The sequence below is a fragment of the Empidonax traillii genome, unplaced genomic scaffold (genome assembly GCF_003031625.1).
Source record: "Empidonax traillii isolate 1590-97213 ecotype Southwest subspecies unplaced genomic scaffold, ASM303162v1 scaffold516:size646513, whole genome shotgun sequence".
NCBI lineage: Eukaryota > Metazoa > Chordata > Aves > Passeriformes > Tyrannidae > Empidonax > Empidonax traillii.
Window position 1 is genome coordinate 390,301 of NW_020955709.1, and position 14,625 is coordinate 404,925.

The 14,625-nt window shown below is 56.7% G+C and overlaps 1 protein-coding gene across 2 annotated transcripts in view; it reads right to left on the reverse strand.

Moving 5' to 3' along the window:
* GRM4 (glutamate metabotropic receptor 4) overlaps positions 1-14,625 on the reverse strand; it is a 35,202-nt gene that overhangs the window by 959 nt on the left and 19,618 nt on the right. For both annotated transcript variants that reach the window (XM_027896776.1, XM_027896777.1), the window contains exons 4-10: positions 13,672-13,807; positions 11,612-11,766; positions 10,981-11,121; positions 7,596-7,796; positions 6,778-6,914; positions 5,337-6,272; positions 575-821 (exon numbers count right to left, since the gene is read on the reverse strand). In XM_027896776.1, the coding sequence (XP_027752577.1) occupies positions 575-821; positions 5,337-6,272; positions 6,778-6,914; positions 7,596-7,796; positions 10,981-11,121; positions 11,612-11,766; positions 13,672-13,807 (1,953 nt within the window). The remainder of the gene's footprint in view (positions 1-574; positions 822-5,336; positions 6,273-6,777; positions 6,915-7,595; positions 7,797-10,980; positions 11,122-11,611; positions 11,767-13,671; positions 13,808-14,625) is intronic.

Below are 14,625 nucleotides of genomic sequence, written 5' to 3' on the forward strand. Positions count from 1 at the left end.
TCAGTGGGCACAAGGACACCCTCCAGCCAAGGACAGGGACAGCGCTGGCACAGCCAGCAAAGCCAGCACAGCCTGAGCAGCACAAAGGTGTCCCCTGTGGAGCCCTCCCAAAGCACCGCACGGAGGGGACACCTGGCAGCTCGTGGTGCCTCGCTGGCAATCGAACCTTGCTGCAGGTTTCCAACTGGTGTTCCCAGATAACAATTAGATAGAGCAGAAGAAATTAGAGCTGACAGAGCTATTTGTTAGCTGCGATGTTTTCATAGCCGATCTGCCCATATCAAAGCCCTGTGAATTATTTATTCTGTTGTTTATTTGAGGATACGTGACCCGCCAGTGACAGAGTGAAAAATGTCCCCTCGGTGCTGCACTGACATCCCCCCCATGCCTCCTGCCTCCAGCACTGCTGCTGTGCCTGCTCCCTGCCTTGGCACACCCGGGAACTCGCTGCCAGCCCTGCTCACACCGAGCTCCCACACCCCCAGGAGACACACGGCAGAGCCGGCTCTCCCTGCTCCCAGCACGTACGATCCTCAGAGGATCCTGCTGCGAGTCCCCAGGGGAGCCACCTTACCTTGTGTCTCCAGGTTTTCGCAGAGCTCCGATTTGGCCTCTCCGTTGGGGCGGAAACCTCCCTTCTGAGAGAACTTGTTGGACATGGTGGCCGCTGTCACCACCGCCTTGAGGCTCCGCTTGCGCTTGGGGACGTTCTGCTCCGGGTGGAAGAGGATGATGTACACCTTGGGCATGTAGAGCATGCCCAGGGACACCGAGGCACTCAGACTCACTGAGATGGTGAGCGTCGTGGTCTGGATGTACATCTGCAAGACACAAGAGCACGAGCTGAGACCCCCCCCCAGCTCTGTGGGATCCAGAAGGGTCAGCTGGGAAAGGAGGAAACAGGAGAAAAGTTAAATAAACAGAGTGGGGAGCCAGTGCTAGAAATGTTGGGATCTTTAATATTGGGCTTGATGCTCCACCAGCTGCAGGGCAGGACCTGCGACGCTGATGGTGGGCACAGCAAGGACACCCACTCCCAGGGCACCCTCATGTCCCATCTCCCTTCAACAGGTAATTCCCATTCCCCAGCTGGCTTCTGGGCCGTTGTCATGTAAGTCACATATTACACACCGACACTGCCTTTTTGCAGTCAAAACTAATTTCACGCTCACTGTCCAGGACTAACAGTGACAGATGTTTTGCAAAATGAAAGCCCATTAATCTGACTGTAGAATAATCCATTTTTCTATGGAGAGCGTTTGGCAGGCTCCTCACAAGCCGGGGGCATCTGAAGCAGGTGGCAACCTGGAGGAGGAAGAGACCCCCTCCCTCTGCCCATCCCATCTCCCAGGGTGGCCAGGAGTGCAAGTCCCTGCTCCATGGGCATCCCCGCTCCATCAGCAGCCAGCACCAGGCTTCGTCCTCTCCAGCATCCTCTCCTCTACACAACCCATGTGCTGGGCCAGTGGGGCTGAGCAGGAAGGGGGCTCTGGGTCTGCAGGTGCCTCTGCAAACACCTGGTTTGCAGGGTGCTGACAAGGGTTTAGAAGGAGCTTCAAAGCAGTTCCTGAACTACACCCATGACTCTGTCACAGCACAGTGTCCAGGGATTCTCCTGCAGGTGTTTCACAGGTGGGATTTGGTGCCGTGTGAGGAGGCACAACCTGGAGATGCTGCCAGGGAAGCCCAGGGACTGCAGCAGCAACCAGGGCAGGGGGTCCCCACTCCAGGGCCACACACCTGACCTGGGGGCTCAGTTTCTGGAGTCAGTAGAGCAGAAGGTGATGGAGGGCAGATGCTGAGGCAGGGGCTCTGCACGGCTCCCTGGGGCTGTTCCATGCCAAGACTGAGAGCTGGTGGGAGAAATTCATTGCCAGGCCGGGCTGTCAGCCCCACCAGGACCCACAGGTCCCAGCTGTGACTGTGCAAAGCAAATCAACACATGGCCCAGAGTGTTCCAACTCAGCCCTGAAGGGAAAATGCCACAAAGCTTGTTCTGAGTCAACAGAAAACTTTGGTTTGTCCCCAGAATAAAACCTCCTGCTGTCACATGCACCGGTTTGTTTGTTCCACCTTCTCTCTCTAGGCAGTTTTTGGAAATAAAAATGTCATTTCATCAAGCAAAGTCAAAACATATCTCTGTGCCAGAATATGTGTGCTTTTTTCTTTCTTCCTCTTTTTTTCACTCGAGCTCCCCAGACTCTGCTGCAAGTGTCCTGGACTGGCCAGGAACAAGGGCAGCACCGGGACCCCAACTCCAGGCACCCCAACCCCTGCCTGGGAACCAGCACAACTCTGCCCAGCACAGCGTGACCCTGGTGGGACATGGCCCAGCACGCCTCATCCCCCTACCCCCCTCCCGCTCCTCAGCGACGCCTTTCCAAGGAACCTCACTTTCCAATCCAGCAATTTCCAGTTTTTGTGCCTCTGCAGCAACTCCCCCCTGTGCCTCGGGACTCGGAGGCGTTTCAGTAAGGAGGGAGAGAGCAGCTGAGCTGAGCTCAGACGTCTCTGTGTGCCTGAGCCGGGGCTCCCAGCACCACCAGGGACTCCCCTCTGCCGAGCCCCCCACTGACACCAGCTCCAGATCCCCCAGTCCCCCACCTCTTTACTCCTGCAACGCTTCTGGGGTCTCACAGGGCCACCGTGGTGACCTTCACCCCAATGATGCCTGTGCCAGGATCAGCCCTGTTCCCCGCAGCCCACGCAGCTCTGTCTCGCCGCACCAAACCCCCCAGCAGCCCAGAGAGGAGTATTTTTAGCCTGGAGCTTCAACACAGCCGTGGAGCTCTGCTCAGTTAACCTTTTGCCACTGCAAAAAATGACCATTTCTCACTATTTCAGTTCCTACTCTCTTAATTGGTTTCCAGCCCAGAACCTCGCTTCGCCCCTCCGTTAACAAGACTCGAGCTTTCTCCAGAGCCCTCAGAGGTGTGTGCTGGGGCTACTGAGGAAGTTCCAGCTCCTGGCCCAGCAGCAACTGCTGCCTCATGGGCAGGATCAAAGAGCAGAGCCATCTCTGACTCAGGACGATGATGACGTTGCATCAAGGGACTGCAGCAACCCGAAGTGACCCCGCACAAGTCCCCAAGCCCAGTGCTGTGCTCAGCCCTTGCCCAGGGCTGGATGAGCCTGTCCTGCCTGAGGGAGCAGCCCAGGCTCAAGGCACAGCCCTGCACATCTTGTGCTTGCCCCACAGCAAATCTCTGCACTAACTGGAAACTCCCCCCACCCTGAATCCATGCCTGGGCCCACTACAAGGGATTTTGCACCGTGGTGGCTGCCAGGGAAAGGCAAATCTGATCAGCCCTCCTCCAGCGCACTAACACCGCTGGACAGTCCCTCTCATTCCTTCCCTCTCCCTCTTTCCCTTCGCTGAAAGCAAATGTGATAAACAGGGAATCAGACAATGACTCCACTGTTCTGCTGCCGCCTTATCAGCGCAGGAAATTGTCTCTTTCTTTAGATCCCTGTTATTGCTATTTCTGTAATCCGCCGGGATCGGCGGGGATAAGAGGTTCTTTTCAGAAAAGGCTTGGGGGACTTGTTACAGTAATGTGCCACCTCCATGCAAAGTTGTGGGCACGAGGTAAAGCGAATTAAAATGATAGTGGAGATTATTATTACCCAGCTCCTCCAGACCGCGAGGCCTCGGCCGCAGCCTCGGCTGGGGTCTGGCAGAGGTGCCGGTGCTCTGGGGTGTGGCTCTGCCCCGTGGCATCCTCGGGACTCCAGCGGTGCTCTCAGGAGAACAACAGCCCAGCTGATGCTCCTGGCTTTGCTTTTCCCAGGTGTGCAGGTGCTCCACGGAGCCCAGCAGGCCCTTGGAGCTGGCAGAGGGGGTGAAGACAAGGGGATCCCTCCCATGGTGACCTGGGGGTGACCCAGGGAGAATCCCCCAGCACCACACAGGTGCTGCCAGTGCCCCCAGTTCCCATCCCAAGGACACTCTCAGAGCCAGACCCTCTGTGCAGGCTGTGCAATGACTCCTTTTTGACCTTTTTCTCCCCAGGACTGCAAACCAGCAGCTAAAGCACCTCTGACTGTCCTTTAGGCACACCTATCGCCCCTCAGCTGCAGCCCAGGGACACTCAGAGCCCACTCCCACAGCACAGCACCGAGCTGGAACCACAAAACCCCTCCAGGGATCACTCAGCAGTACCTCAAGGCAGTGGCAGGATGCGAGACAGAGCTCTGCGTCCAAGGGGAGTTTGGAACATCACTTTTTCCACCTCTAATCAGCTTGTTAGCAGCCTAATAACAGAGCAGCCCTGTGCATTACAACCCCCAACGTGAGGCACAGCCTATTGTGGAGCTGCTGCCTGACAGCCAGCGTTCGGCAGCCCTAAATTATCCCGTGACAAGCTGCAGTGAAGAGGTGAGCAACCTTGCGCATAATCTACAATCATTATCGTTTCCATCTTTATTACCCACAGTATGCCGAGCACATTAAGGAGGCTTTCAGGGAGCTTTTGTTTTGCAATAATTTCTTAAAAAACCTGCTTTCTTGTTAGTATCTCCCCTGCCATCTCATCAAAATGGAAATGCTGCAAAAGGCTCCATTTATTTCCTTTAATTCTCCTTCACACTTCCAGCCAGCGCTGGCTTGGTGAGACTTTTTGGTTGAACCAAGGCCGGAGGTGTCCGGGCACACTCGGCCTCCTCGAGCACCGGATGCTCTGAGCAGAGTCAGTTCAGCAAAAGGTCCCTGAGCAAACCACCCTCAGCCCTCTGCAATAGGTTTTCCCAAAAGCCGTGGTGTCAGCAGCTCAGCATCGTGGGGACACACTCGGGGGGTCCAGAGAGGGGTCCGGACAGTGGGTCACCCCGGGGATTTCCAGGGAACAGCAGCTCCAAGATGTGTTTGTCAGAGCAGCTCTGGGCTGGCAGGCGTGAGCTGTTTTCATTTGACATAAACGAGATGATTCCTGTTTTGGCTGGCAAGCAAAGGGATTTGGGGCTCATTCATGAGATTTTTATTCTTTGTTCTTAATCCCTCGCACTTGAGCACGGAGCCTCCTCCGGGCTGGCCTCAGTCCCACGGGAACTCAGTGCTGGGGAAAGGCTGGGCAGCACTTGGTCCCTTTCCATGCAGAAAAGGTGCTCGTGACACCAGGGGCCTGGATCTGCCCTCAGGACTCATCCTCCCCTCCCACAAAGCAGCATCCTGTGCTGCCCACTGCTCCCATCCAGAGAGGGGCAACAGAGCTCTTCCCACCACAATTCCCATGCTGGCCAGGCCACGGGGAGCAACCTGAAGACATGACAGCCTCTCTCTCAGCCCTGCTCCTCACAGCCCACCAGACACCAGCCAGGCCTCTCCCCTCCTCCCTTACCTTTTCCGCCGACTGTGACGTCCCAAAAAATATCGGGATGAAGGCTAACCACACAATGCAAGTAGTGTACATGGTGAACCCGATGGGTTTGGCTTCGTTAAAGGTCTCCGGGACCCCACGGGTCTTAATAGCATACACAGTGCAGGTGACCATGAGGAGCATGCTGTACCCAAGCAAACAGATGAGGGACAGGTCCGAAATGTCACATTTGAGGATGCCCCGGGCAAAGTGGGGGTTTGTAGTCCGCTGGTCCTCGTAGTCAATGACAGAGTGGGACGGGTCCACGATGAACCAGATGCAGACGCCGACGAGCTGCAGCGAGATGAGGCTGAAGGTGATGACCAGCTGGGAAGCGGGGCTGATGAACCGGGGGGCACTCACCGACTTCTTGCCCTGCTCGAAGATGCGGTAGATGCGGTTGGTCTTGGTGAGCAGCGCGGCGTAGCTGATGCTCATGCCCAGCCCGAGGAAGATGCGCCGCAAGGAGCAGGTGCTCAGGTCGGGCTCGGCGATCATGAGGAAGGTGGTGGCGTAGCAGAGGAAGATGCCTGTCAGCAGGACGTAGCTCAGCTCCCGCCCCGACGCCTTGACGATGGGCGTGTCGTTGTAGCGCACAAAGGTGATCACCACGAAGAGGGTGGCGATGATGCCCACGATGGCGATGAAGACGGGGACCACAGCCCAGGGCGAGCTCCACTCCAGCTTGATGATGGGGATGGGGGTGCAGCTGGTGTGGTTCTCGTTGGGCCGCTCGTTGAAGTGGCAGCGCTTGCAGTGGAACTCGTCCAGCTGGTACTGGTAGCCGTCGCAGCGCTCGCAGTGCCAGCAGCAGGGAATGCCCTTCACCAGCTTCTTCCTCTCTCCCGGCTTGCAGGGCAGGCTGCAGATGGAGCTGGGGAGCTGGGTCCCACCCCCTGGCCACAGCATGTTCTCAACCTGTGGGGGACACAGCACCAGCCCTGCTGATGGCACCTGCCGGGCACCGCTGGGGCACGGGGGATGCCCTGCCCTGCCTCTGCTCACAGCAGTGCTACCCAGATCCAGCCCTTCTCCCCATCAGCACACCCTATGAAGGGTCCCAGCCCAACCTGGCATGGGGATAGGGTGGTGATGAAGCTCTCCATTGGCCTTTTGGGAAAATTCAACATCAGAAACCCAAAGTCCCTCCTTCTCTGAGAAAACTTCATCTGCTCTGTTCTGGCTTCTCTTTCCTGTCCGGTGCCTGCAGCCCATGGGGATGGTCACACATGCTGATGGCCACCATAGATGAAGCACAAGTGTGTACCTGCAGGACACCCTCCCCTCTGACCCCCCCATGTTTGTCTGCCTGACTTTGCACCCGTGGGCTCCCAGACCCTACTTGGTGAGGAGAGAAACCTGCAGGGCCTTCCCCTCGGCACAGGCTGCTCATGGCCCCGCTGCAGCACCAGCGAGCCCTTACCTTGAGGTGCAGGTGGTCTGTCCACTGCCCGATGACCTTGTACTCAGGGGTGGAGTTCCTGATCTGGTACTGGTAGATGTCATAACGCCCCGGCGCGTCTCCGTTCTCGTTGAATGTCACGGGAGTCCCAGCAATGCCTGTGGGAGAGGGGGGGCTCAGCACCCACAGCACCCCCAGCATGGGGAGCCCTGGTGATGGGGTCTAAGGGGGCTCTGGTTTGATACTCCCCCCCTCGCTGCTTATTTTAAGAAAGGGGGAAAAGCAGCTTTAAAGTTAAATCAAGTGAAGTCTGCAGATAAACACTAATGAAAGGAAGAAAGCTAAAAATCAAGCACAAGGGAAAAATAAATAGAAGAGACACTGTGGAGGAGATCACAGGGTGGAGATAAATAGAAGTAATAAGGGGACAAGACAGAAAATGTTTATTAAGGAGATACAGCAGGGGGAAAACGGCATTTCCAGAGGAGATCTGAGACAGACAAGGGCAGAGCAGCAGAACTCAGTGGGACCTCTGCCAGGCAGGAGGCAAGGAGGTGGTGGGGGGAGCGGGCAAGGGAGAGCCCAGGCAGGATGCCCAGGTGAGGGCAGGGTGAGGGCCGGATGGCTGCCGGGTTACACTCCCAGGAGATGTGGAAGCTCAGACCTCCTCATCTGCTGATCTGCTTCGACACCACCCTGACTCTGCCCCCCTCGTTCACAGTGCAGTGGGTGCCAAATGGCAACATCAATGAATTGTGGGTGCTGCTGTGTGACCCTTAATGGGGGACACTCAGGGACACCCTGGGGCTGCTCCTCCCCCCGCCCCGGGCACGACAGACCTGAGAAGTTGACGTTGCGGATGTACTTGAGCAGCTCCACACCATCCACCGGGTCCATCTTGGAGCACAGCCCCACCTTGCCAGGGCACAGGTTCTTGTGCATGTTGTGCAGTGCGTGTCCCATGGCGTAAACGGCGTCAATGACAAACTGGACCTTCCCCTCCTGCTCGTAGGAGGAGTCCTGGCCAATCCGCTCTCGGTCTGCAGGTACAGGGGGAAGGGGGTTCCATCTCCCTGCGCCCCAGCCAACCCCCAGGGACATGTCTGCTGCACCAGTCCCTTACAAACAAGCCTACTCTGGGCTGGAGCAGCTGGCACCCTGCTGTGCTTCCAAGAGCCCTTGGGATATCATGTCCCAGTGCCACAGGACATCCTCATACTCCCAGGTCCCCAGGAGGGATACAGACTGGGCTGTGGCTGGCATCCCACCCTCACCCCCATGCACTGACCTCCTTCATCTCCTCGGAGCTCCCACAGGCTCAGTCTCTATCAGTGGCATCAAGGACTGCCCAGGCAGCATCCACCACTGTCTGCATGTTCTCCATCTCACTCTCAACCCCTCCTGTCCCCCTTCTCCCCTCATCACCCCCTGCCACCCTCTGGCCTCGCTGACCCCACAGCCTTCCCGGCTCACAGGATCCTGCAAGGATCTGGCAATTACCAGTGACAGCTGCCTTCATCCCTGCCATGACTGCCCTTAATGGGAGCAGAAACATGTTAATCACTTAGCAGAAGACACCACTTAATGTAACACTGCTGTTAATTACAGCTAAGAGAGCATCTCCCAAGGGGCAGTGCCACGACAGAGCCTCAGCCTCTGCCCCTCCATCGCCACCTCCAGGGCCCGGCCGGGCACCCTGCCAGCTCCTCCAGCCACAAACAACGGCAAGGAGGGTTTGTCAGAGAGCCGAGGGCAGGGCCTCCCTCCTCCAGAGGGGCAGCACATCCTAGAAAGTCATGCAAGGGTGTCCAAAATTAACTCTGTACTCAGATGCACCCTGAGGTAAGGTGGGATCCACCCACAGGGGACCAGGCGCTCAGCCTGTGAGGTGGGGACAGAAAGGCACAAGCCAGCACTGGGTGCTGATCCCCTCCATCCCTGCTGTGGGAGGGTGGGATGAAGCTGGCTCTGGGTGCAGAGCAAACCTCCACTGAGAGGGGACAGTCCCACAAGCTGTGCTGGAGGTTCCTGTGCCAGGATGAGGTGACACGTGCCACTGACATGACACTAAAGCGAACTGATAACGAACTGACCGACAGGAAAAGATGATATCAGGGAGGTGAATTCATAGCCCATCCTTCAAAGTTATAAAAACGCTTTTGGAACATGGAGATTACTCATGCAAACCCTGCCAGGTGATCCCTCCTTCCACATTATTGACAGGAGCCATTAATCTTCTCCCTCAACTTTGAGCCCTTCCCCACATTCATCTCCAAAGGTGCAGACAAGCCACTCTGTCTTGTCAAGATAATTACCCATTAAAGGAAGGGATGTTATAGACTGTCCAGGGGAGCTGAGCCCATGGGGATGTCCAAGCCCTGCCATCACCCCCAGCACTGGCCTGCCCAGGGGACACAAAGGACCCAGGGCTGGTCCCTTACAGCTACTTTCTTCCCAGCAGCCAGCCAAATCCCACAGAGGTCCCAAAATCCAACCCACTGCAATAACACAGGCTGTGGATTTTCACCCCAGCCATCCCTGTGCCCTGCAGGGAGCATCAGCCTGGGGCTGTGGGAAAGCAGATGTGGTGCCAAGGCTGAGCACTGCAGATAAGGAGACATCCCTGGGGCTCTCTGCCCATCTGGAGCACCTTGCCCCAGGCCCCCACGCTCTTTCCAGAAGGGAATCAGAATGGTGCACAGAGGGGCAATGTGGAGCAGAACACCGAGGCTTGTTCCCAACATGGAGACAATAAATCTCTGCCAAACTCAAATAGATTAGAGCCACGAAAGGGATGTGACCTGCTGATTATAATAGCAGGGTCGTGCATCGTTCTACAGGGCTGGTAATTAATTTTCGAGCGCGTGACGAGGCTCTGCAGCCCCCTCGGAGGAGGGATGCAGATATCTTCTCCAACAGGGATGAGAAGGGATCAGCATCAATTCCCATCACACCACTGATGCCAGCTTTGGGCAGCAGTTAATCAGAATCACTCACAGTGCTGCTCCAGGGAGAATCTCCAAATCTCCTGGGAGCTGGAGACAGCACCCCAGTCCTCACCCCCCACCCTCCTCACACACCTCCCACACAGGAATGGGAGCCACGAGCTGTCCTGTTCAGGGTGGGATGCTTCAGTCTGATTTTGGGGGCATAATAAACAAGAAAAGTTGGCACTTCTCTGGGCAAGTTGGGCTCTACCCAAACCTGAAGAAAACAGCCCCAAATGGGCCATTTGCATCAGCCCTGCAAGGCAGGAGCTCCTGGATCTGCACGGGCAGGTGATTTGCTTCACCATGTGTTAGTTCCCTGCTCTATCTGCCAAGCAAACACTCAGGAGATGGTTTATTTGCTGACAAGTTCAGATAATTTAAAGACAGTTCCTAGGACATTTGCCACGTCATGGTTTCAGCTGCCTCCACTGACACCTTGGCCCTGAAATATCACCCATTTAAAAGCTACATCACTGTGAAGATGAGAAGATCAGTGTTCTCAGGACCTGCTCGTGCATCTCCTGGTGCTGAGGGTTTTGTGATGCACTCAGGAGGGATGAGGAGCTCTTGGCTACCCAAAGCCATGGCATGGGCCAGTTTCCTTGCGTGCCCTTGCTGCTTACCCAACTCACACCTGTGCATTAGCCACAAGACTGCCCAGATTATCAGATGAACTTCTGGGAAATGCCTGCAAGGACAAGGACGTGGAAGCACCATCCCACTCATCCTCAGTGGTGAAAGCAGGGGGAAAAAAACCCCTTAATGATCAAACTTCCCAGGCACAGCCAGCTCCATCTGATGGCACACCACGGCCTTCACAGACGTCCCTCCCAAGGGGACCCAGGGACGAGCAAATGTCCCCAAGTCCTGCCACGTCGCAGCCCAGGAGCCGCCGCATCGTTATCTATCTTCAGCCAGTGCCAGGCAGGCAGTAAATCTCTCCCATCTCTCAGTAAACATGTCACCTCCTCGAGCCTCCAACCATCACCTGACAGCAGCGCTGTCAGCAAGACAGATCCCCGCTGCCTTGTTTACTGCATTCGTCCCTAAAGTCTCTTTTGGCTGGAAATATGCACAGTGGGGGTTTTGAGGAGGGGGTCGGGGACCCGGAATCAGGCTCTGCTGGGATCCCCACCTGGCTTTGATGTTCACTCAGAAACAACCACGCTCACAACCACGACCACAACCCCCGTCACGAGCCCTCCCTCGCCCACAGCAGCCCCGCAGCTCTTACTGGTGCACTTCTTGATGCTGCTGCCTTTCCTCAGCGCGTGCCGGCTCAGCTTGCAGTGGAAATTATCCTCCCAAAACTCAGCAAACCAGATGTTTCGGCGGTTGTTGTCCAGTGTCCTGCTGGAGAAGTAGCGGTCGAAACCTGCCCGAGGAAAAGCGGATGGAGGGACTGAATCCCTGAGATGACAGAGAGGTGCATAACATGTCCCTGAACTCCCCAGACAGAGGGGAAGGGGGGTTTCGTGGCTGATGGGGACACACCAGAGTGTGGTGGGATTGTGTCCGAGGCATCCCTTGGGCAGAGCTGCAAGTGGAAAACCCACCCAGGGAAGACCCACTACAAAACACAGAGACTTTCTGGGACATTGAGGGCAGCAAGAAACACTTCTCTAGGCATGTCAGGGATAAAAGGAAGAGCCTGGAAAACATGGCACATGGAAAATAAGGTGGAGATTGGTGACAGCCAACACGGCTGCACCGAGGGCAAATCAGGTGGTTTTAAGGTCCTTTCAGACCCAAACACTCTGCAATTCCGTGATGATTTCAGAGCCAAACCCTGCAGTTATGGGGCTGCCTTTGGGGCAGCAGCCAAGCCAGGGCTCGCTGAGGGTCCCACCGAGCGCAGCCCCTACCTCTGACAGAGACCCTCTTGGGCAGGATGGTGACGGAGCCCTCGGCCACCTCCTCCAGGTGCAGCACCGGGGCGATTTTGGAGCCCCAGCTGTCTGAGCCCATCCAGATGAAGTGCCCCGTCTGGTTGGCCCTCTTGGCCGCCTCCAGCACCCTTCTGTGGAGAGAAGCAGCAGGCACTGGGGCAACAGCTCCATCTGTCCCCAGGGAAGTGGGGAGGCTGGCACGGGGCAGGGCACTGCGCTGGTGGCATCTCCTGCTCCGGGCACTCGGTTGGCACCAGGCACAGTCTGGTGTATATGAATACACAGGAGCAAATGGTGCAACTCAGCTCCCACACCCTCTGCCCTCATAGCCTGGGCACACAGGCTGCTTCTCCCACCTCATTTGCATATTTGCTGACTGGTAATTGAATTTCCCCTTAATTACCCAACATTAAGAAAGAAAAAAAATCAGGTTATGCTGCAGCAGGCAGGGAAAGCAGCAGCAGGGAGAGCCTGTGCTTCCAGCTCCTCAGCATCACCAGCCGTGGGAGAGGAACAGCCAGTGCTGACAGTGCCCAGGACGGAGTTAAAGCGGGCTCTGCTGGGTTCAGCTGGGCAGCTGAGTAGCAGCTGGGGTGGAGATGCTGAAAGATCTGACCTGCTGAGCACCCCCATCGTGCCAGACACTCAGACACACGCCTGCCCACTCCACTGACCATCCGTGGTGGATGGGAGTGGAGTGTTGCTGGATCCAAAGCTGCAGGCTCTGCTTCCCAGGGCTCGCTGTCCCCTCGGGCCGTGTGGGTCCCCAGCCACGTGGGAGCAGGCTCGGGGCAGCTCCGTCTCCCCGTGCAGAGCAGAGGCAGGTTGTGACTCACCCCCCGCGTCGCAGCTGATCATTTCAAGTCCAGATGGTGTTTGAAATGCGTAATAAGGAAAAAAACCCATAGAAATCCAGCAGAGAGTGGAGACAAGATGGGAAGAGGCAGGCGTGCAGGGGGAGCTCTGCCGGCTGCTCCGAGCTCCGGGCACATCCCGATGCCAGGCAGGCACAGCCCACGAACCACTCTGGGCACGAGCAGCACCTCCAGCTGCCCACAGTCCCTGTGAGGAGAAGGATCTCCCCAGGGCAAACTCAGGACATTCCTGGGGCATCACTGATTTATATCCTGTCTGAGTCAGGCAGGACCTTCCCAGTCCATCCTGTCCAGCAGCACGTCCCTGATCCCCATCTTCCAGGCTCCCCAGCTCAGGCTGGCTGGAGGGTCAGGATTATGGGGGACCCCATGCCCAGGCTAAAGCCAGTGGTGTGGAACCCCACTGCCCAGGGCTGCAATCCCATTTGGATGGGTAAATCTTTCCAGACTCCTGGGAACGGGACCTGCCATTTACCCATCAAGGTACAGCCCCTTCTCCCCTCACCCCCACCTGATGTCAGCTCCACAGACATTTCTATTAAGGAAGGAAAAAGAAAACCCAGGAGCGTTTGCACATCTGATGTAAACTGATTTAAACTCACAGTTTACCCACATTTACATAATGTTTGCTGATTAATAAATTAGACACTTAGGAAATCAGGGGTAGCTCCATGTGAATCATTCTGCTCCATAAACAACAGAGCTGCAGACGCCACTTCACCCGCAGAGCTGCTCATCACCTCGAAGCGTGGCCACATCCCCACCCCTGCTGGGCAGCAGAGTGCTGGGGGGGTCCCTGGAAGGTCCCCCAGACCTGTTCCTCTGCCACACTGCGGCTGGGGCTGCACAGCAAAGCAGAGCCAGTGCCTGGGTCCTGCCCAGGCCAGCTGTGCCCAGCCCCTGAGCGACATGAACCAGTAGGTCATGACAGCCACAGCTTCCAAAATCCATGGAAAGCTGATCTGTCCTCTTTCAGCTCCGTGTGGCTGTGGCTGGATGGCAATGACGTGCCAGGTGGCCACTCTGGGGTCAGCTCTGGTGGGTCCCTGCCATGCCCGTGTCCCTGCTACGCTTCACGGGGCATCCTCTCCCCACTGCAGACACGTCCCTTCAGTCCCCCAGCCCCAGCCCCCCCTCCCAGCCAGGCCAGCCCCTGCACACCTGATATCGTCCTCGTTGGCAAAGATGATGACGGCCCGCGCGTGGGAGGTCTCCAGGAGGCGGCGGATGATCTTGTCAAACTCTCCCGGCTTGGGCTCCCTCGGGATCTTGACGGACTGGGCCACGCAGACCCCCCCTGTGCAGAGAGAGCCCCGGCACTGAGACATTCCAGGAATTCCCGGGAAAGCTCCGAGCACCAGCCCCTCCCCAGCCCAGGATTTGCAAAGGGTTCTGCCCGTGGAATGGTCAGACTCATCTGCACATGGAATGGTCAGACTCTGGCAAAACCAGCCCATGGGAAGAGTAGATGAGCCCTTTGCCCCGAGACAGCAGCCAGGCCCTGCAGAGGGTTTTATTCCCATCCCTGCTGCACCGGCTGAGCTCCAGCCCAGCTTTCCAAGGGGCCATTGCAAAAGCAGGTAATTAAAATTAAAAGAGATAAGGGGAAGCTGGCAATTGGAAGAGCCCACACACATGGCTGCTGGGCTCCCAGCCTCCAGCTCCGGAAAGCCAGAGCCCTCCCGCTCCTGCATTTCTGCAGATGCCAATAAAGAGAGAGATGAGAGTGAAAATTAAACATTGTGGGACCTTCTGGATGTAATTGATGGTCTTAATTTGCATAGTAAATGACACGGCTGATGCCTCCTGCCACTAACAGATCCCAGATTAAGCAAAGGTCGGCATAATTAGCACCCAGGGCAGGGAGAGATTCCCAGTGCACAGCCCTGGAGAGGAGCAGGGCAGGACTGGATGGGGACAGGCTCTGGGAGGGTTTACATGGAGCTGCAGTAAAACTGAAAATTTAGCCCCCTGCAGCCCAAAAAGGAGAGAAGGGGGATCTGCTGGGTGCTGAGCAGGCAGCAAGGGGAGCTGTGGGGATGGGGGCACAGCATCCCCAGCCTGTGCTGCTGGCCAGCACTTTTCAGGGGGTTCCTGGGTTTTTTTTTTCCTATG